At 34.3% G+C, this 24,035-nt stretch overlaps 1 protein-coding gene across 1 annotated transcript in view; it reads left to right on the top strand.

Moving 5' to 3' along the window:
* Positions 1-24,035, top strand: part of LRP1B (LDL receptor related protein 1B) — a gene marked incomplete at its 3' end in the record, with an annotated part of 1,833,965 nt that overhangs the window by 1,313,794 nt on the left and 496,136 nt on the right. Inside the window, exons 38-41 of the mRNA XM_082841888.1 lie at positions 15,240-15,366; positions 15,498-15,649; positions 15,942-16,066; positions 17,331-17,702. Of these exons, the coding sequence (XP_082698014.1) occupies positions 15,240-15,366; positions 15,498-15,649; positions 15,942-16,066; positions 17,331-17,702 (776 nt within the window). The remainder of the gene's footprint in view (positions 1-15,239; positions 15,367-15,497; positions 15,650-15,941; positions 16,067-17,330; positions 17,703-24,035) is intronic.

Genomic DNA, 24,035 nt, shown 5'->3' with positions numbered 1-24,035 from the left:
TACACCAGCATTTTTCTAGATTATCAATTTAAAATTCTGCCCTAGAACTGTTTACATATTAGGTACTCAATTATTTGCCGAATGAATGAAAGAACCATTTGATAGTCAAACTCGTTCTCCAATATTTCTAAAGCTTCAATTTCCATTTATGTATCTATAATTGCCATATCAACATGTTCATCCCAAACTTTTTTTTTCCTTCTTTTTCTTCTTGAGATTCAGATAAGTATGTCTACCTGTCTTCTTGACAGTACCATTTTTCCATTTGGACACTCAAACTGTACATATCTAACACTGAAATGAATTCAAGCTGACACCAAATTCTGCTGATTTTTTTCTTCCAGATATTATCAATCTACTACCCTCCATCTTCACTACCTCCACCCTGATTAAATCTGTTTTTGAGCTACACAGATACCCCTGCAATAAGTTCCCAATTGATCTTCTAACCTCACCAGAGTCCAAAATTTCTGTTACGATTCTTCTTAATCAGGCCCTATGTAAATTTTCAGCCTCAAACTCCTGCTCCTGCCTCTTTGCTATCTCAGTCTCTGTTGGACTTCCTAGTTTTTTGAAATGTTTTCAAATATTTCCTATTCTCTTCCACTCTCAGTCTTTGAACAGCTTCTTCCCTTTACCTGCAATGTTCTCCTTCTTACTTTCACCTTGATAAATTTTATTTATCTTCTCCTGGTTTTACAAACAGACATTCTGTTATATGACACCAAAGCACCCAGTACTTTCACTTTTATAAATTATATTTGCTTATTTATATTTATTTGCTTTACCGTACTATGCACTGTTTTTCACTGGACTGGGTAATGTCTGTATTCTTTCGTAAAACTCGATGAGAAGAGCCATGTGTGTTTGGTTTATTTCTCTATCCTCAGAGCTTGGTACAGTGGTTGGTAAGGAATAATTTGTTGACTGATACAATAAAAAAAAGCAGTCCTATTATAAAATTTTATATTATTCCTCACTATTGTGTTTCTTGCAATAATAATTTCTATTACTACTTTATTTTAGAGGTTTTTTAAAATGTTTTCTTTTTATGTTAGTAAAACTCCTGTGTCTTTTGGAGTGGAAAAAAGTGAAGCCATGGTGGTCACACAAAGGTGTATTAGATAAACAAGTATAAGCAACACTGATTTAGGGTGAAGTCAATCTATGTAAAACATCAAATCAACTCTCACGAAAATCTACATTCTTTCCTATTTGTTATATGTTGGATGTGCTTTTTCCAGTGTCATTACTGTCTTCACTTTCTTGACAAATGCTATAAAATTAAGTCATACTATCAGTACAGTGAAAGAGGAAACAAAGAAGGTTCATATAAGAGAGAAAAATAATGCCAACAAATTTGTCATGCTTCAAGCTAAAACTAAGATTACAATATAAAAATTGAAAAGCTGCATTGGTTAGGATTGCTCTTGGATGCAAAGTAAAATTTAACTGGAATGTGTTAAATCTATAGATTTTCTTTCTCCCTTTTCAACTACCACCTTTACTAGGTTATATTTTGTCTTATGCTTGATGTTAAGGCCCCATTGTTAGAGCACACTTGATATATCCTCAGAGAGTATGTTTACACCTAAGGAAAGAGAAGGGGATAGGAGAAAACCTTTTTCTTCCTAGACTCTATTGTTTTATTTGGGAAGAGAAAGGTCTTCATGTTAATCCCTTTGTTTTTTTCTTAGCCAGAAATGGGTTACATGCCCATCCTTAGATCAGTCAATAGCCAAAGGGAAGAGAATATCTTGACATATTTAGACAAGTTATGTTTCATCACCTGGGCTAGGATAAGGTCCCAGACCAAATAGTATACTCTGAATATCTGAACAAACTGAATTTCTATTAGTACTAGGGATGATTTGAGATGAATTTCGAAGAGACAATATGACATCTTTGGTATCTCTCTCACATATCCTATGCTCAGTATACCAGGAATTCTGTTACCTTTGGCTTCAATCTACATTTATGCTTTACCTACTTCTCACAGTTTTCATTGCTACCACCCTAGTCTGAGTCGTTGTCATTCTTACCAACATTTCTGGAGTGTGGTTTATCATCTTCTACCTTGGTATTCCTACAGTCTATTCTTCATGTAGTGGCCTAATGATCCTTCCAGAATGTAAGTAGCTGTTACTGCTTTGCTCAGAACTCACCAGTGGGTCCCCTTTCATTCTGTTTAAAAGCTTACAACAAACGTAGAGTGGTGTTATTTCCTCCCATTTAACAGATAAGGAAACTGAGTCAGCAATTTAAAATATATTACTCTATCATTAACATGATATGTGGGAGAGTTAGGTTTCTCTAAACTCCAAAGATTATGCTATATTATGTGTGTATGTATATATGTGTGTGTGTGTTATGTAACATGTTTACATATATGTACACACACATATATATAGTGTTAAGCATTACAGAAATTAATAACCAAAAATATCAAGCATATAAGAAAATAGTTTTAACAGTTTTAGCATAAAATTATAATAAAAATGTAAAGATTAGAGCTATAATGAGAGAATAAACAATAATGAGAAAATGCTGGGAAAATTAGGAAAAGTTTTTAAAACTTTTTGAGTTGGGTCTGACTTCCCCCGTAAATTCTCTTACCCACCACTGCATGCCCATGGACACTTGCCAGTACATATTAAGAATGTTGAGGGAAGGTATAATTTTGTTTAGCTCCAAGAACAAAACACATGACTCAGTTTAGTGTGTCCACATCAGACCTGTAAATTTGAATATAAAAATGTCTTCTAATGTGATGATATTTTTTAAATTTCTTTTTCATTTGTACTTTACAATTAAGCAATAAATCATTATTCCCTCAGTGGAAAAAAAATGATCAATTGCTGGACTATGAATAATTATTCTGATGGTAGGAACAAATATAATTTGAATGTTATGAAATATCACAGATACGTAGGAAATGGGTTTGTTTTGAATAAAGAATTTCTTCCCGTCATATTTATAATAAGTCCAACACTTCATTTTATTGTAGAGAACATCTTGTGCCTGGCCTATTATCGATTCATGCAGTTCAATTTAACAGGCCTCTTGCTGCTAACTAGTCGCTCTGTAGTTTTCTTTTGCATTCTATTAAAACCTAGTCTATGGCCTCAAGTTGTTATTCCAGACCTTCTTAAGTATCTTTTGTACAGTCATCTTAGCATATAACTATACTTAACTTCTCTCTAGGATGATTGAGGACATCAGGCAAAGAAACCCACATGTACTTCACTTTTTTGTCAGTTTATTCAATAACACTCCTCGAGTGCTACGCACTGGGAACCAGGTCATGTAAGGACATCTCCTTCTCCTCCTCAGCCTTTAATTCAGTACATCTTGACAAAATAGAACTACTGGCTATGTGAAAGACACAAGTGGACACTGTAAAGTATGATGGTATAAATAAGATGTAGCTTCTGTTCACAACAGGTTTTCTGTTTAAACTTTTAGTTTAAACAAGTACAAAACTTGAGTTAAAAAAATAGTCTCATAATGTAAAGTAAGACTAATTTGGGGGGCATAAAAACACTAGATTGATATAACTCAAGCTTAAATCTCATATCTAAATTTCATGTTAAAGTGAAAATTTTCATACAGCTATTATAAAATTACATTAAAATTTCAGAAAAAGGAGATAGCATATGATTAGAGTAGATAGTACAAGTGAGGGTAGTAGCAGCAGTGGTGGTGATTGGGAGAGTCTTTATTGAGGGAACCTGAAGGAGAAAGGTTTCTGAGATGGAGTGGGAATATTTTATGTGAAGAAGAAATAGAATAATTTAAAAATTGGTAGTGGCAAAGCAAAGGCCATTGCCAAGAACAAAAGTGTGTAAGGTACATGTAGGGAAGAGTAGGTAATGTAGCTCGAAGATAAGTTGGGACCATAAAATTGGCAATGGGATTCCCCACGTTTTAAAACTCCATCCCCAGTTTACCAAGTGAAACATAAACTGGTCCTGGACCCTCGCTCCTAACCCTTCCCACTGGCCCCAAGCCACATAAGCAGAGATCAGAAGTATAATGAGAGTTTATTGAAGTTGTAGCGGTCTTTAAATTAAGGAATTCTTAGAAATGGTTCTTCATTATCCAAGGGAGAGTGTTATGGAGGAGGGGGAAGGTTCTTTCTCAGCCCTCAAACCAAGAAAGGGAGAGAGTAAGAGGCAGTAAGTGGGAGACTAAAATAAATAGAAAAGAGCAGTAAATGGAAAAACTGTGTGACTTTTTCATGGCAAGTCCTCAGGCCACAAGGAGTCAGATCAAAGTTGGAAAGAGGGAAGAAGATTTTAAAATACATATGAGATTTAAGTTTGGATTTAGAAGATCTAGTCTTTTTTGCATGAGACTGAATCTTAACAATATCATTCTGTTTTTAAATAGAATTCTCTTGGAGGTCATGGATTCTTCCTGAGATAGCAAATTCTGGAGAAGAGATATTTAGTAGAGTATAAATAGAATCAGGAGTTGGATAAGTGTAAAGTTATCCCTGCTTATTCCAACAGAGTTCAGCCTCTTCAATAAGTCATGGTAGTAGATGAAATTATCCAAGGAAAAAGAAGTCTAAGGACAAAAATGAAGAATGTTTGCAGTTAGGAGATAATATGATTAAGAGGAGAAAAAAGAAAATTAACAATAAGGCAAAAGAAATAGAAAAGAGGAAAAAAGCCATTTCAAGTCTTCAGGAAATCACTGTATCACAGAAATCAAGGGAAGAGTTTTAGGGAGAAGAATGTGCCTGCAGGAAAGAGATTAGGAGAGATAAAAGCAGAAAACAGAACATGCAATTGATGATCAGGATGACATTTTTAATTGTTATGAATTTCAGGAAACTGGCAAGAGCAGAAGCCAAATATAAAGAATTAATAAGTGAAAGATAATTAGAAAGTAGAGCCAGCATATTTAGACTACAGTGACAGAAACTTTGACAATGAAGGAAAAGAGGAAAAAATAGAAAGTTTATTGAGAATGTAGTAGAGCACACAGAAAGTTTTTCTTAGTATGGGGTCAGGGAGTATGGGCACATATTCATAGGCAGAGGGGTGGAAGAAAATGCATGTAAAGAGGAGACAGGGCTTCCCTGGTGGTGCAGTGGTTGAGAGTCCGCCTGCCGATGCAGGGGACACGGGTTCGTGCCCCGGTCCGGGAAGATCCCACACGCCGCGGAGCAGCTAGGCCCATGAGCCATGGCCGCTGAGCCTGCGCATCCGGAGCCTGTGCTCCACAACGGGAGAGGCCACAACAGTGAGAGGCCCAAGTACTGCACAAAAAAAAAAAAAAAAAAAAGAGGAGACAGAGTCCAAGGAGTGTAGGAGGAACCTTGTCAAGGAAGAAGCAATAGAATGGAACAGGAAGAATGGAGGACAGATAGCAGATAGATAAGATTTGCATCTTAAATCGGGTATCTCGGGACTTCCCTGGTGGCGCAGTGGTTAAGAATCTGCCTGCCAATTCAGGGGACAAGGGTTTGATCCCTGGTCCAGGAAGATCCCACATGCCATGGAGCAGCTAAGCCTGTGCACCACAGCTACTGAGCCTGCACTCTAGAGTCCACGAGCGACAACTGCTGAGCCCACGTGCCACAACTACTGAAGCCCGTGTGCCTAGAGCCCGTGCTCCGCAACAAGAGAAGCCACCACAGTGAGACGCCCGCACACCACAACGAAGAGTAGCCCCGGCTCGCTGCACTAGAGAAAGCCTGCGCACAGCAACAAAGACCCAACACAGCCAAAAATTAATTAATTAATTAAATTGTTTTAAAAAATTAGGTATCTCTAAAATAACAGATCCTGTAATGAGAATTCAAGTCAGAAGAAGCCAGATAGGAAAGGGGCCAAGCAAAGGTTCAACTGTGAGCAAAGTCCAGACCTCAGACATGCCTTTTAAAGCTTTGGAGGGTAAACCTCACTTAGCCAAGGGAGCTTGACTTTGAACTCCCACCCAATTATTCACTGGATAAGGGCAAAAATCCTGGGGAGACATACACTCCCAAGATTTCTGGCTCTCAGCACTACTTGTGAAAGAAGAGATTCTAGTAGCTGTCCTCTGAAGAAAGTTGGATGTGTGAGCTACTAAAAACAAAAGGACACAGGAGCTGGGCACTGGAGTACACAGAAATAGGAAACAAGATCTGAGGATGTCTAAGTGCAGCACCAACAGTGTCCACTATGGTTTGGAAGCCCAGCTTGGACATTTCCTACCTTTGGGATCTTTTGAAGTATCTTGATCTCAAACGCTTATATCCTTTTTGGTTATTGGGAAGATTAAATGAGGTAAATTTAAATGGGAGGATTAAATTAGGGAAAGTTCTCTTCTTCTCTTTTTGGAGATGAAGTGAAAGAGATAGAGTATAGCAATAGAATATATTTTAGCGGTTAAAATTAGTAAAATTGAAGAAACTCATAGATGATATGAGTAGAGTTAGCAGCTTTAAATGAATAAGTAAATTTTGGTGAAACTATTGTGGTGAATAGAATATGAATAAAGTATAATATGAATAAAAGGATTCCAAGCAACATGAGTCCAGCTGGAATGGGTTTCTAGAATCTAATGGGGTATTTATATGACCTTGAGTAACAGTGCTCAGCAACTTAGCAGTAGCAAAATAATGGGGAAAAATGGGCTAAACGAGGAGCAGGTGGTGACAGATTCAAAGCTGGCAATTGTAAGGGAATAACTATGAGTTGCTAATCAGGAGGTGAGGTCTAGAAATTAGTGATGAAATGGGGGGAAACCAAGAACGGGAGATCAGAGTAATGTAAGGCAGAGGCAAAAGAGAGACGAAGGTCCCTGGAACAGATAAGATGAGGAACCAGGAGCTGGGATGTTCATAGGATCAACAACATGAGCCATAAAGTCCCTAAGTATGTCTGCTAGAAGGGAGAAGATGGCAAAATTGTCAGAGATTAGTAAAGCAGTTAAATGGATTTGGTGGTTAATTGTAATAGAGTGACTATGTGATGGTAAGGGAAAATGGAATCTACAAATTCATAATGTGAATGCTTTGAAATAAGTGCATATAACCTCAGAGAAAGTTTTGTTTTTTCTTACTTAAATCTACTTCGCTTTTATTCTGGACACGATGGCATCTATTTCCTCAGGCATCTCATTGCAGTAACTGTTCTTTTCTGTTCGATCATCTTTAACTTATTACTTTCAATGAAGCCTTTCCCTTTGCTTTCAAATAGGCTCAGATCCCTCTTATTTGAAAAGAAAAATACTGTCTTATTTTTCTGTCCACGTTTACTTCTCAACTTCTTAGAATAGAAGTAAATGTCTCCTCACTTAACTGCTGAAATGAATGTTCAGCTTTAGTTCTTTCCAGGAATTTCTAAATTTATCCACAGCCAAATCCAGATTTTGTTTTTCAATTTTTTTTTCACACCCCTTGCCTTCTCCTTGACATTTCTCCATCATTTATCTACTCAAGAGTTTATTTTTTCTGTTACCTTCTTTAACTCTGAGTTTTCTTGTTCTCTCTGACCCCTTCCATGTATTTCCTCTGAGCATTGTATTTCTCTTCTGAGCATCTTTCTCCTCACGTAAAGCTCTGTATGCTATTTTCTCTCTTGCTATATTTATCTTTTAAACATATTTTCATGTTTCTGACATTAATCACTACATTACATCCAATATTTCATCTTCATTCCTTTAATTATATTTACAATTTCCTTTAGAAATGATTTATTTGAACATCCAACTCTCACTGAAACTTACCACGTCCTCCTAGTTTTCATCTACTGACTTTCTTTCCTAACCATGGCGTCTCTTTTTGTGTTATGGTTCTTTCGTCCTGACAAGATTGAAACTTACTTCAGACTTTCCATAGGTTTTCATCACCTATTTCCATCTGTCTGTAAATCCTGTCATTCCTTATCTCCAGCTGTCTCTTAGGTTTTCCATTTCTCTCCATTGTGACCCTGAGCTCAGCACTGACTTAGCCGGAGGATCTCAGTAAGCACTTTTGATTTATTAATTTTGAGCCCCCCAAACAAGATTTACATTTCATCCCACAGAACAAGAAATCTTTGACATGCATAACAATATTTTAAATATTGTTTCTCTCTGTCTTCATTTCTTCTTAAAAACTTTTCTTCGATATTGTCACATGGATAGATATTTTTCAGGATTCATAGTTAAGAATTGATATGCCTTTTCAAATATTAGGTTTATTTTCAGGAAATGTTTATTACTGCTTGGAAACATTAGTGATATGTGTCTTCTAATACCTTATCTACATGTTTACTGATGACTTCGGGGTGGGGGGAGAAGGACTTATAAATGACCACTCTATGTAAAAATTTGAATAACTTTTACCTGGAAATCAAACACTGATTTCCAGGTAATATTACAGACATTTAAGTGTCAAAATTCATATCACAGGAATAAAGTACAGCATTTTAATATTCTGTTTGATGTTAAAACATGGCAGGTGTATTGCCAAGAGAAAAGGTGAACCATAATGGAGTAAATTAGCTGAATCCAAGATATAAATGTGCCTTGAAAAGTGGGCATGAAGCCTGTTTTTGAGCAATGGAGACTTGAGGTCTTTTAAAATGTAGCCATATGCAAAACAGAAAGTGTATATGAATTTAGTTCAGCTTGAAAATTCAGTTTCTCCCCTCCGTTGACTTCTTTATTTTTTTTGGTAAGGCCTCACTCTCTTTAAAAAACTTAAAATGTAATAATTCTCTTTATGCTAAAACGTCATTTTCTACCTACAATAAAAAAAAAAGATGCATAGAAAGTCACAGTATGATACCGAAAAAGTTGGTTAACCTCCCATGATGTATGATCTCTAAGTGAAACACAAATACTCTGTGATTTTTTTTTTTCTTGTTAGGCAGTAGAATCTACATTGCCTCTCTTAATTTAGCTTTATATCTCTGCAACCATAAATAACTTTCTGAAAAGTGTTTCTTTCCATGGCAGAGATTCAGCTTTACATGATATTTTGGTGTTCAAAAAGTACATATTGTTAAATGGTCTTTCATTGACTATATATACATATATGCTTTTGGAATATGCCCAGTAATATACAGAAGGTCTTGAATGACAGTTTAACATCTGTTGAGATAGCAAAAGTATAGCATAGTTTAACACCATCTCCTAAAGTATCAATGTATTTTACATCTGAAGACGAGGTAACATATAAAAAAGAAGGAATTAAATTTTGCAATAGAAATAGTGGTAGAATCAGGGTGATAGTTTATAATATTAATATACCATGATGGTCAAGTAATTCAGAAATACCACAATTATTCCCCAAATCACAGCCACCTTTTTCTACAAGTCTCTGAGGCATACAAATTATAAGGACAAATGAAAGAAAAGTACGATACTATTTTTCACTAGGAATTTTCCAAAAAATTCTACTGTAGACACTCTTCTTTCAAAGATAGTTAGGTCTCACCTACTTTTTTCCAATATACTTTATTCTCATTTCTTAACCTCTAAACATAAATCTTGGACCTTACCTCTCCCGCTAAAATGAGAAAAGAAGGACTAGAAATTATCAAAATGCCCTGGGTTATCATTGCAGCTCTGAGCTGGTGGAGGAGAAGGAGATCCCAGAAAGGTCATGCCACTTCCCATTGTAAGAGGGAGCCCCTGGTCCAGACCACCAAAGCTATGTCAAATGGAGACCAGCGATAGCCACATAAAACTGTAGGACCTTTTCCTAATTTCTTAAGGGATCTGACCAATAAAAATGTGGTAAAGGGTAAAAGAGAAGTTTAAGATATTCCTTTCTCTATTTGCCTATAGAAATCTCCTCAGTGTGTTTCGACATGGGATATCCAGGATAGGTTGCATATGACTGCTATATAAGATGGTTTGGGGTTCATGAAACAAATTAAAATTTTCTGTATAATATTTTAAGAATTCCAAATCAACTCATGAGCACTACGAGTCTAGGCCCTAGGCATCTCAGTGTTAAATATTTCATAGGAAAATTCATAGATTATAGGGAAACATCAAATATTATATACTGAAAATACCAAAAGTGAATAAAAGATGGACCACTCAGGAAAACCATTCTTTATTGAAAACCATATTTATTGAAAGGATGGGCAAGGAGGCAGGCTGTAAACAGATACATAAAATAAGGAATTAAAAATATAATATGGGGTGATAAGTCTAACATGCTATGGAATTACAGATGCCAAAGAAATTTTTCTTTCTAAAGCCTCTTTCTCCATACTTCTCCAGTGTTGGCTGGGTACACACATAATGATTGTTTTATATAATTAATTCATATTGGAAAGTAATGAGTCAAGAAGGAATCTAATGTAAAACTAAAGAATAACAAAAACCAGAACAAGGCCTGAAGAACAAATGATAACTTAAAAATATTTTTTAAGCTTAAACGTAAGGAGAGAACAACCCAGATGGCCTGTATGTTTATTTTGCTTCAAAGGAAAGGTTTATTTCCGAAGTTGTTTGTAGGAATAATAACTTCTCTCACCACAGCACTTCCACAGTTTCAGTGTTGAAGCCCCTACTTTCATGTCGTATAGAGACTTACAACTAGCAAGTTTTAAGCATTGCTGGTAGCATTTTTCTCAGGTAATTCTTTACTTACCCATCTGCCTCTGCCATTAAACAGTGACCTTCATAAGGGTCACTAAGTCCAATTCATTTCATATTATCAGTTCCTAGCACTTAATAGGTACCTAATTAATATTTGTTGAATGAGTGCATGACTGCAATGAAAGTATACATTTGCGAATCATCCACCGAACCACTGTCAAAAACAAATTAGAAAGTAGTATTCAAGGTTCTACTGTCTCTAGACTCTCTTCCTTTTAGCAGAGTGTTCTGCTATCTGTGGTTGAGTTCTTTTTATATTGCAGGAGCCTCTAAGCAATTCAGGGCTTGAAAAGTGATTTGGGATTGGCATGTAATACTTTCTCAAAACAAAAACTGCACAGAAATGAAGAAAAAGGAAATGTGAAGAAGCCCTCACAGGAATAGAGGAATACACTGTATTCCTCATAGGCGATGAAGGATGTCAATTCACATATTCATGAAATGTATTCAGACTTTGACAGTACTATATTATTTTCCCTGTGCGTTAGCCTGAAGATGGAGACATTGACACGTTGGCCTACAAGGTATTCAATTAATATGTGTTTTAAGTGATTCTAGTGAAACTGCTAAGCTACTCTTCCTTATATATAAAATATATATTATATGTGTATAATATATATAAAAGCCTACAGGGCTTCTGTTTTTTGTTTTTCTTATTTTTACAGATAAACTAACACACTGTTGACCTCCACTCTCACAGAGGACACAATGACATTCTTGATTCTCTTTTCAACCAAGGCAACTGCCTACATAAGAGAATTATGTGATCTTCATTTTTGTGCCAGCATGGCAATTTTTGGTTATTTCAGGTTTTCTCTAGCATATCTGATAAGTATCTATTTCATACTCTCTTAGGTAAAGGATAGGAATAGGAAGAAATAGCAAATTTATCGTAAAAACTGCAACCCAGATCTATGCTCCAGAGAAACAGTTTATCAGTCAAAAAAACCTTAAATTAAAAGAAAATGATTGATTCAAATTAGTGGCTTTTCACTATGGTTCATATATTTAAAATACAAGAATCATATTTAATACTATTTCTTTAACAGTTTAGACACGTTCGTTCTTCTTTTTCTTGCCCCTACTCCTTTACTCTTTCCCCACCAACTTTGGAGCTTAGCTTTCATGTTGGCCTTATTTCCCCAAAAATATTTATTTGAAATTATTCAAGGACATTTATAATACATTGAAAGTATATTTTTCAGCCTGAATCTAATTGTGACATAAAAACATTTGTTTTCCTTTATAAGAGCACCTGTGTGTAAACTAATTCTGACATCAGTACAGTTGTCATATGGTTAAGTTTAAAAACTTTTGGGGACCACTAAGTGTATGCTAGGCCTTTGGAAACTCCAACACTACCAAATGGAGTCTTCTACCTATTAACCAAATGTCAGTAATTAATTGGAAGTTAGCTTGTGATATATATTCTTTGCACATGTTCCTGCCAAGAACTTCTGTGTCTAATCAAGACAATAAGGGATATTTGTGTTATGATGATTTCTGATAGTATTTCTATAATCCTTCAAACCACTTTTGAATGTCTTTTTTAAATGTCCTGTTTTTAAATTCTGTAACTATAAGCTTCTGTAAATAAGGGAATTTTCAGTGTAGAACAAATTATTATCCAGAGAAATGTCGATCATACAATACAGCACTTGATTTTGACAATTTTGAAAATTTCTGGATCTGGGATAGCCTTGGAAAGTATTTTCAGGGCTAGATTAACCAAGCTAATACTCTAAAGGCAATTTTCTTGGCTATATCATACAACAAACACTCCACTACAGCAAAATTTGAACTTAAATGGGGACAACATCTATTTGAAATGCCATCACTGAATGTTAATTTCCATGGAGTCTCAAAAACCAGTGAAAAAATTTTCATTTCTTCCCATTGCTGAAGATCACGTTTATATATGAAGAATCTATGTTCATTAAAGATATCCCAAGCACATCTATGTAAATTACACTCAAATTATTCATAAGTTTCTTGCTGCAGTTTTGTAAGTTAGAGAGTGTTCTTTCTCTGTATTTGGTTTGTAATTCCCAAAGGTTCTCAAGGTGCTAATTCTATTCAATTCTTTACTTTCAATTTCAGTTTAGGGAGAAAATAAATTATTCTTTGCCTGACCATCATAAAATGTTGCTTAATTTTGGCAAGTGTAGAATATTTTAGTTGTATTAAGTTGATAAATATTTTAGCCATAAAAGTGATGCTTGCTGTCAGCTTTGGCTTTACATATTGTGACAGTGTGTCAAATTACTGCTGAAAATTTGAGTAAAATCTGTATTCAAGATAGTTTTATTTTGAATATTTTTTTATTCCTAATTTTGTTGCCATTCATCTAAGCCTCCTGCCTAGAAGTACTGCAAATTTCAAAAAAATAGGAACTACTAGGGGAAAAAAGAGACTTGTTTTTAATACGAAGACTTTTTTCATGTTTTGTTTTGTTTTTCAAGTATGGAGATCTTTGTTATATTCCTTATACTTAGGGGAAAATATCACTTGATTTAAGATTGTTCTATTGTTGTATTATATTTCTATTTGGTGAGACAACATAGAGAAGAAGATATAGCCCTGGGTTAGTAAAGCCTGAGTGCAGTTCCCCTATCAGCCTTGTGACTGTGGATCATTAACTTCCTGAACTGCAATTTCCAAAGTTGTGAGAATTAAATATGTTAAATGGCTGATTTGACCTACTCACTCGGTATAATATTTTTATTAGTCATTTAGTACATTTGAAAGATTACTATTAAATAAAAAGTATATTATACCCATTGCCTTCCATATTTGAACTCTGGAGTGTATTAAAAGTAGATGACAAGAATCAGATTGAATAAATAAGCGCAGATCTGTCTTGGCTCCCAAAATGCCTCCTTCACAGTGTAACATCCCTGTCATCTTAACAAATGACTGACTTGTCATTTTAGTGTCATTAGTAATGCTAAAATTTCTCCTTGAAAAGTTAAATGAAGCAACATTTTACCTCTCAGTTAAAATAGTGTTTTTATTTTTAATAATTTTTTAATTTAATGTCCCTTAAAGATTTAAAAATCATAATTTTAATAGAAATATAGATATTTCCATGCCTGCTTCAACCTAGATCTAACCAATATTAGTTGGATTTCTTTTTTTTTTTGCGGTACGCGGGCCTCTCACTGTTGTGGCCTCTCCCTTTGCGGAGCACAGGCTCCGGACGTGCAGGCTCTGCGGCCATGGCTCACGGGCCCAGCCACTCTGTGGCATGTGGGATCTTCCCGGACTGGGGCACGAACCCGTGTCCCCTGCATCAGCAGGCAGACTCTCAACCACTGCGCCACCAGGGAAGCCCTAGTTGGATTTCTTGCTACAGAGTTTTCCCTTTTTGATTTATAGAGCTTATAAATATGAATGAAAGTTTCTTCAGGATTAATATACTTGGGATTCCAGCCACACCTCATATTTGTCTGGGTGTAAAAGTCCAATGCATTTATTTTGTACAGCATTTTCAGGGGAAAAAAATCGACTTTTAAGATAAATCAAAACAATATGCATAAAGGAAATACATATTTTATGTAGTTTATCATTTTTCATGGATAAATAATACAAAATATGAATGTAGGTCTTCTTTGCTTTTCCTATATGCAGTCTCACTTTCTCTTCTTGTGTATGATTGCTGTTATATATGTATTCAAATATGCACAGAATACACACTCATTTTTACCTGACTGAATCAATGACTGCCATATTTTTCTAAACTTTAGTCAGTCATTGCTGTTATCTGACAGCTGAATAAAACTTCACTGGGCATAACTTCAAAAGAATAGATCTGATTTATCTGAAAGCATGAACTTCTGTATTGTAATATAAATACTATATTTATTGAATGAATAGGTGAAAGAAACATGGCTTATGTACCTTCTGTTTTTTAACATTTCATTTTTTGACGTTATATTTCAGCATACTGTGGATTTTCTTTCTTTTATATTTTATTTTCTTCCACAGTCCTTCCACATGACGTTAAAAGATTACTAAAATAAGAATGTCTGCTTTGTATAAATTCATGTTTTAAGATGCCTTCACAAGATGATTTATAAAATTCAAAGTTGAATAGCCATTTAGCAATCTAGGTGGACAGAACTGAACGTTATAATGCATTCATGTATACATTCATAAATTACCTAGTGCTGTAGGTATAATAGTGAATAAGAAAAAAGCTCACTGTCCTCACTGAGCTTAAAGTCTAATGGGAGCAAAAAATATTAATAAAAAGTAACTTTGTAAAGAACCACAAGTGTAAATTTGCCACTCTAATTCATGCTATGAAGCAGAGTGGTGCAATAATCAGAGAGAACACAGAAGGCTTCTTGAGGGAAATGTTTGATATATTAAAAAAACAGAAGGAATTAAGCAAGTAGATTGAAAAAAAGCATTTCAGATAGGGAGCAGCATGTACAAAAGGTATTTTGGAAATTCTTCCCTGTGATTTCTATGAATGGTTAATTTTTTTTTATAATAAAAATTATTTTATTGTAAACAATACACACATATATTGATTTTTAAATGGTATTATTTTCTGTTGGTATGAATGGTATTGCTGTTGTTATTAATATATACAGTTTTGTGTTTATCTGCATTTATCTACAATTTAATTTCAGCTACTTGTTCTGGACTGAGTGGGGACAGATGCCATCCATTGGAAAGGCTCGTTTAGATGGCTCAGAGAAGGTTGTCCTCGTAAGCATGGGAATAGCATGGCCAAATGGCATCTCCATTGACTATGAGGTCTGTTGGATTTCTTAAGTATTGAAAGTGCATTAACTGCAAACTTGCATTAGTCTACTTTTAGTGTTCTCTTATTTTCTTTATAAAACAATCAAAAACAGCTTGTAATATTACTTTTCAATCAACCTTAGGAAAATAAATTGTATTGGTGTGATGCTCGTATAGACAAGATAGAAAGAATTGACCTTGAGACTGGCGGGAATCGTGAGATGGTGCTGTCAGGGAGCAATGTGGATATGTTTTCAGTTGCGGTCTTTGGGGCGTACATCTACTGGTCTGACAGGTAATTTATTTTTTCATAAGTATTTGAGTCTCAAAATGTTATTTTAGTGCCAATTGCTTTACCCTTGTAGGATTAGCCATTCCTTAGCAAGGTCACAGAAAGGATCTCACAAAACCATGTAATTTCCACAGAAGAGGCAGTCACTCTTGCTAGTCCAGGCTCAACCCTTTCAATGTCACAGACTAATGTTGGTTTCTTTCCCTTCTGCTGGGCCATCTGTTACCTTCAGCTTAAATAACTGGCTTGATTTGGATTAAAGATTGTTGATCACGTATGTTCAATTTCTTGGCAGAGCACATGCCAACGGGTCCATCAGAAGGGGCCACAAGAATGATGCCACAGAAACCGTAACCATGAGAACGGGTCTTGGAGTCAACCTAAAGGAGGTTAAAATCTTTAACCGAGTAAGAGAGAAAGGTCAGCACTCTTGTATGATAAATACATTTTATGTTATTTCTTTCTCTTATTTTTTTTGACATTTATTTATCAAACTTAAGTTAGGGATTAATTCTTATATGAGTCCAAAACCTCAAGACCCTATTTTTTTACATCTAATTTCCTACAAAAATCATATAGTAGCCTAATGAAATAAATATATAATAGTTCATGGATAGTTTTGCCTAGGACAGTGCATGTATATGGACATGTTATATACCTGGTATGGCTTCAGTATAGGTTTAGACTAAGTAATATAGAAACACTTGATAAATATACATGTTCAATGAAGTATACAAAGCACAATTAGGATATTAGAGAGTAAAAAGCAGCCAAAATTTTTTTTTTGATTATATATATATTTTAATAGTCACACACTTTATTTAGAACTAACTAAATATGCCACATTACTTGGGCCAAAAGGTTGTTTTCATATCAGATTATATTTTAATACATAAGGTGATGATGGCTCCAGAAGGTTGCTATTAGTGTGAAATAAGTCCAGAGTCATCATTTCTTTAAAATATGTGTTTTGAAACTGATATGACATGATTTGGATTTTTTTTAATATCACTTCCATTAAGATAATGGTCATTTTAAATGTCCATTAGAGTAAATTGTAATTAATTTTCTTGACATCAAAGGAAGGTATAATAATTTTGGAGAGGATGATGGATTCATAGAGGAGAATTAGTCTGATGCAGAAATCTTAATATCATGTTATATCTTCACTCAAAACTGGAGTGAAAAACTTATGCCCAATATACTTAGGAAGGTAGGCACATTAGAGCCATAAATTTCTTTGATATCTTATATACTTCATAGACACCAAGTTTAAGGTACTGCCTATTTCTTTTGATGAATGCAGTTCATGTTTTGAGTGAATCAGTTACTTGTACCAAAGATTACAATATATACAACCTATTGTAATCTCAGTATCAAGTTTCAAAAGGGTTATGCACTTAACTGGCTGATTAAGGGAAATTTTTTATGCTTCTCTTTGGATGGTCAGGGGAGCAGAAGAATGTGATCTTTGAAATTAAAAAATTCCAGGTTTTAAACTGAAGTGATTAAAAATAGCAGTACTTTATAGTGTTTGGATTTATACTGACCAGTCTAAAAGTTAAGCATAAAATAACCCAGAATATTCAACATTAAATTTTTAATATTTTTCTAAGAAAAAACTATCTGGAAAACAAAAGAAAACACACAGACATACGTGTGTGTACCTTCTTTTTCTCCCTAGGGACCAATGTTTGTGCCAAGGACAATGGGGGATGTCAGCAACTCTGTCTTTATCGAGGAAATTCCCAGAGAACTTGTGCTTGTGCCCATGGATATTTGGCAGAGGATGGAGTTACTTGCTTAAGGCATGAAGGCTATTTGCTGTATTCAGGGAGAACAATATTAAAAAGTATACATCTTTCTGATGAAACCAACTTAAATTCACCAATAAGGCCATATGAAAATCCACATTATTTCAAGAATGTCATAGCTTTGGCTTTTGACTATAATCAAAGAAGAAAAGGTACCAACCGAATCTTCTACAGCGATGCACACTTTGGAAATATACAGCTTATTAAAGATAACTGGGAAGACAGACAAGTAATTGTTGAAAGTAAGTACAACAATTTATTTTTAAACAGTTTGGTGGAAATGAGTATCATTTGGAGTAGTAGAGAAATTAGAGTGGTAGTTGCATGTAGCAATTATATTTTCCTAGAGTTTATATTCAAGAATGAGTGACGCTATAACATCCAAACCCCCAAAAGTCAAAGAAGTAATTAACTGCTAGCATGTACAGTGTGAATATTATGATTATTAGCTTCTAATCATGGAACACTCAGTATATTCCTTTATAATGTTTCTTATTAATAAGTGTATTAAAATTCATGGAAAATAATTTTTCAGTATAAAACTTACTAATTTTATTTTCTTCCAGTGGGTGAAATTATATCTTTAAGAATATCTACCTAATTATATTCAGTGAATTTTATTTTCTCAAGTATCAGATTTTTTGTGTGCATATATATGACTGTCTTGATGAGAAAATGTTATTAAATAATCTAATATTTTAAAAATATTTTTAATAGTCTACAGGACAATACTTTTAATATTTTACAGGACTCAAACATAATATGGTGTGAATTATCTATACATTATAATTTAGAGAAACTTCTTTCCTGTCATCCAACTTTTACAGGGACAATCTTCATATTCCTCATTCAGCATCTCTCTCTTCTCTATCTCTGTGATTTCCATATATTCCTCACTTTTCCAATTTCACTATACTGAGGTCAATCTTTTTCATTACTTTTTAAATTGCAAAATAATACATAAATTATAAAATGTTCAAGTAATATGGATTTTTAACTGAAGTTTCTGCCTTATCCCTGCAACATCAATTCCATTTACTTACTCGTAAGTGACAGCTGTCATGCCTCCAGAATTTTCTTGCAGTATGTGTATCATTTGTAATTACAAAAATGTAATGATACAATATTCACCTGCTTTTTTTCACTTACAATATATCTTAAAAAGCTTTTAAGGCTATTTAAGATAAGGCTCTATCTTATTCTTTTGAAAGCCTGTATCTATCCTATACTAAGAGTAAACTAATTTATTTAACCATTTTCTCACTGACAATCATTTAGGTTGTTTTTGGTGTCTTATCACTACCTACAATGTCACAGTGAACATTTGTGCACATAAATACGTTTTTTCACACATGTGAATATTTCTTTAGCATACAATCCTAGAAATAGAACTGCAACATCATTGTTTTATTTATTTTTTTTTAGAACTGGTCAAATTTCTCCAAAAAGACCATATCAATTTATGTTTTCATTAACTGTTTATAAAAAGATCCATTTTCCCACACTTTTGACAATGATTTTATAATTTTTATTAGCTTATGACTAATATGTTAAAAAAGTCAACTTATATTAATATACATTTACCTGATAACTAGTGAGATCCAGCATCTATTCATATGCTTACTCATGTGAAAAACACATCAAACTCCCTATTGTACATTGCCATCCCATGCTAAGCCTGTCACAGTTTATTTTGTTCTTTCAGTATTTAATATCCTCACAATCCCTTTTGCCTATTCAAACCTGACAGCCTTTCCAAATCAGTTCAAGTGTGTACTTTCAAGCATATACAAATACACATTCTTGTTTCTTTATTCTCTGGGTTACTATACTTGTTGATAATTTCATAACAATTTGTATATTCCAGCACATGCCATTTTGGCTTCCCTGTGTGTGTGTATATATATGAATATGCAACTATAACTGTACTGATCATAGACTTGAGACATATTCGAGACTTACTGATTCTTTGGGTATATCCCTATGAAGTTTACATTATAATTCTCTCTGGTCCTCCCTCCATTTTCCTAGACTGACACAATTCAGAGTTGGAAGTGCTTATGTTGCATCTTTAATCTATTAACTAACTTATTCATTTTCTGTGCTCCAGATTCTTTGTCAGGTACCCTGGGTATAAAGATGAATATGAGTCCATAGACCTTTAGAAGCCATAGTTTAAGAAGAAAACTACGAGTAAACAGACATTGAAATTCACTAGAATCTATAATATACTAAAGGCCTAGAGAATAAATAATCTTTCTGAGGAAGCACAGAGGATGCCACTGAGATGAGGAAATGTAAGGGATCAATAGGAGTCTGCCTGTTGAGCCCAGTGGAGAAGGAAGAATTTTAGACCAATGGTCCCCAAATTTGGTTCCTAGGGTCTCCCAATACATGTTCAAAATTATTTTCATAATAAGAGATCAAAATTATTTTCATAATAATACTAGATATTTATTTGCCTTTCCACTGTGTTGACACTTGCACCAATGGTGCAAAAGCCATTGTGGCTAAATTGCTGGTACCTTAGCACTAATCAATACAGTGTCAGCAAACAGTACTAGTAGTCATTGCATTTTTCACTGCCACTTAATAGCAGGAAAAAAAAAAAAGAGCCAGTTTCACTTAAGAATGTCCTTGAAGAAAAAGTAAAATAATTTTATTAAATATTAATCCTTCAATACACATCTCTTTAATATGCTGTGTGATATTATAAAATACATATAAGGAACTCTGATGCATTCTGAAGTATAGTTGCCTGAAGGATACCACGTATTTCTGTCATTATTTGAGTTTATGCTTTTTTTAAGGAATATCATTTTTTACATAAAAGAATGAGGAACAAACTATGGTTATTCAAACCTGGGTGTATGGCAGACTAAATACAATGAGTCTGTCACTCCAAGGAAAATGACCTACATTATTTATTGCAAATAAAAATCAAGATTTCAAGTAAAAATTAAAATTTTCAAGACTTGTATCCACCATAGTTAGCTTGATAGCTTCCCATACTTCTGATGAGATGTGTAGTGATATTACTAGTGATTTGGGGTGGGGGGGTATTGCATGCTGAAATTGTCAGCATTTGGAGGATATGCATAACTCAGGGAACCAATATTTTCCAAATGACATGATAAAATCATGCCTGGGTAAATGATCCATTCAGAGTATAAGATAGACCAATGAATTTTAATGTAATAGAATAGGAAAAGTTCATCACTATAGTTTCTGATTCCACACGGAAGCTAACCTTTAAGTAACTACCATTTGTGTTGTTGTAGTATAAAATCATATCCAGAATTATCTGCAAAGGCTGTTAAAACCCTCCTTCCTTTTCCAACTTCACTGCTGTGTGAAGCTGGATTTTCTTCACAAATTTCAACTAAAACAACACAACAGATTGGACGTAGTAAATGTGAGAATCCAGTTGTCTTCTAGTAATCTAGAGAGTAAACAAATTTATAAAATGATAAAACAATGCTGTCTTCTCATTTTAAAAAGATACAGCTATTTTTAGATGTTATTTATATTAATATGCAGTCAATTCATTTTTGTTTTTTTAAATATATTAATACATATCAAAACAAAGTTTTTAGTTTAAATTTCTAACACAATAGCTATAGACGTAACTCACATACACAAAAATTTTGCTGGAGTCTTCAATACTTTTTAAGACTGTAAAAGTCCTCAGAGCAAAAAAGATTACAAACTACTCTTCTAGACTAAAGGCTCAGAAAATTTTAAGTATAAAGACATGAAAAAGCACAGGGTACACAAGGAGTGACACATCATTTGGCATGATTAGAACATGGGTTTCATGGCATGAATGGTGTGAGATGAGGCTGTCGAGTCCTAGAGAGAAGTCCAATATTGAAGGATTTGGTCTGCCCAGATAAGAAGTATTAAAGAAAAAGTTTCATTGAGATATAATATACATACCATACAACTCATTCATTAAAAGTGTACTGTTCAATAATTTTGGGTATGCTACATTATTAGTATATTACATTATTAATAATTACATTATTAATTTTTAAAATTAGGTAAAAATATATAAAACATAACATTTGCCATTTCAACTTTTAATTGTACAATTCAGTGACATCAATTACATTCACAATATTGTGCAGCCATCACCATCTATTTCCAAAACTTTTAAAATAAATCTATTTATTTATTGGCTGCCTTGGGTCTTCGTTGCTGCACACAGGCTTTCTCTAGTTGCAGCAAGTGGGGGCTACTCTTCATTGTGGTGCATGGGCTTCTCATTGCAGTGGCTTCTCTTGTTGTGGAGCATGGACTCTAGGCATGCGGGCTTCAGTAGTTGTGGCTCACAGGCTCTAGACTGCAGGCTCAGAAGTTGTGGCACATGGGCTTAGTTGCTCTGCAGCATGTGGCATCTTCCCAGACCAGGGCTCAAACCCGTGTCCCCTGCATTGGCAGGTGGATTCTTAACCACTGTGCCACAGGGAAGTCCTTCCAAATCATTTTTCTCTCTTTAAACAGAAACCCTGTTTAAGCAATTACTCCCCATTCCCCCTCCCTGTATTCTCTGGTAATCTTTCATCTATTTTCTTTCTCGATGAATTTGGCTATTGTATATATTTCATGTAAGTGGAATCATACAATATATGTTTTGTTGTGTGTGGCACAATTCACTCAGTATAATGTTTTGAAGGTTAATCCATATTGTAGCAGGTGTCAGAAGTTCATTCCCCTCTTTATGGCTGAATAATATTTTATTGTATGTATATAACATATTTTATTTATCCATTCATCTGTTTATGGACACGAGTTTCTACCTTTGGTTATTGTGAAAATGGCACAGTGAACACTGAGATACTAATATTCAAGATAAGGAGTTATGATTTTTTTCAGTAGATGAAGACAATGGAGTGTTCTAAGGTAAGTATATAATAGGACTTTTGTTTTATGAAGATAACTCTGGCTATGTTATGTTTGATGACATTTAAGCGATGCCATGGGAGGTTGTTGCTGAGTTATAGATCCTATTTATATTGTGGGAAATTAAACTGAAAACAATTTAATCAAAGTATATACATATTTCTGTTCAGTAGTTTGCCTTTTTGTTTGGTTGATAGTTTCCTTCACTGTACAAAAGCTTATTAATTTGATATAGTCATGTTTATTTTTACTTTTGTTGCCCTTGCCTGAAGAGATAGATGCAAGAAAATACTGCTAAGACCAATGTCAAACACTGTACTGCCTACGTTCATCAGGAATATTGGCCTGTAACTTTCTTTTACTGTACTGTTTTACTGTACTGTTTTTATCTGGTTTTTGTATCAGTAATGTTGGCTTCATAGAATGAGTTTGGAATTGTTCTTTCCTCTTCAGTTGTTTGGGATAGTTTGAGAAGGAGGTATTAACTCTTCTTTAAAGATTTGGTAGAATTCACCTGTGAAGCTGTCTGGTCCTACACTTTTGTTTGTTGGTCTGCTGAGATTTTCTATTTCCTTGGAAAATTGTATATTTCTAAGAATTTATCCATTTCTTCTAGGTTGTTCAATTAGTTGGTGTACAATTTTTGTAGTAATCTCTTACTATCCTTTGTATTTCTGTGGTGTCAGTTGTAAGGCTAGATTGTTTGAGATTTTTCTTGGTTCTTGACAAAGGCCTGTATTGGTATAAAATTCCCTCTTAGAACTGCTTTTGCTGCATCCTGTAAATTTTGGATTTTTTGTTTTTATTTTTATTTGTCCAAAGGTATTTTTCTATTTCCTCTTTAATTTCTTCAATGGCCCATTGGTTGTTTAGAAGCATGTTGTTTAGCCTCCACGTTTGTTTTTTTACAGTTTTCTTCTTGTAAATGATTTCTCGTTTCATAACGCTTTGGTCAGAAAAAAATGCTTGATATGAATTCAGTCTTCTTCATTTATTGAGACTTGTTTTGTGGCCTAACATGTAATCTGTCCTGGAGAATATTCCAGGACATTGTGTATTTTGCTGTTTGGGGGTGGAATTTTGTCTAGTTATCTATTAGGTCCATCTGATCTAATGTGTCATTTAAGTCAATGTTTCCTTATTGATTTCTTCTATCCATTGATGTAAGTGGTTGTGTTAAAGTTCCCTAGCATTACTGTGTTACTGTCATTTTTTTCTTTATGTCTGTGATTTGCTTTATGTATTTAGGTGCTCCTATGTTGGGTGCATAGATATTAACAAATGTTACAGCCTCTTGTTTGATTAATCCCTTTATCATTATGTGATGCCCTTTGTCCCTTGTTACAGTCTTTGTTTAAAAGTCTATTTTGTCTGATATAAATATTGCTATCCCAGCTTTTGTTTGTTTCCATTTGCATGGAATATCTTTTTCCATCCCTTCACTTTCCAGTCTGTGTGTGTCTTCAGATATGAGTCTCTAGTAGGCAGCATATATATAGGTTGTGTTTCTTTATCCATTCAGCAACCCTGTCTTTTGATTGGAGCATTTTGTCTATGTATTTATTGCCATTTTGTTAATCATTTTCTGGTTGTTTTGTAGTTATTCTGTTCTTCTCTCATTCTCCTCCTTTGTGATTTGTTGACTTTCTTTAGTGTTATGTTTACATTCC

Source organism: Leucopleurus acutus (assembly GCF_964270905.1).
Source record: "Leucopleurus acutus genome assembly, chromosome: 6".
Lineage (NCBI taxonomy): Eukaryota > Metazoa > Chordata > Mammalia > Artiodactyla > Delphinidae > Leucopleurus > Leucopleurus acutus.
Note: the sequence above shows the minus strand (reverse complement) of the source record. Positions and strands in the feature narration are given on the sequence as shown.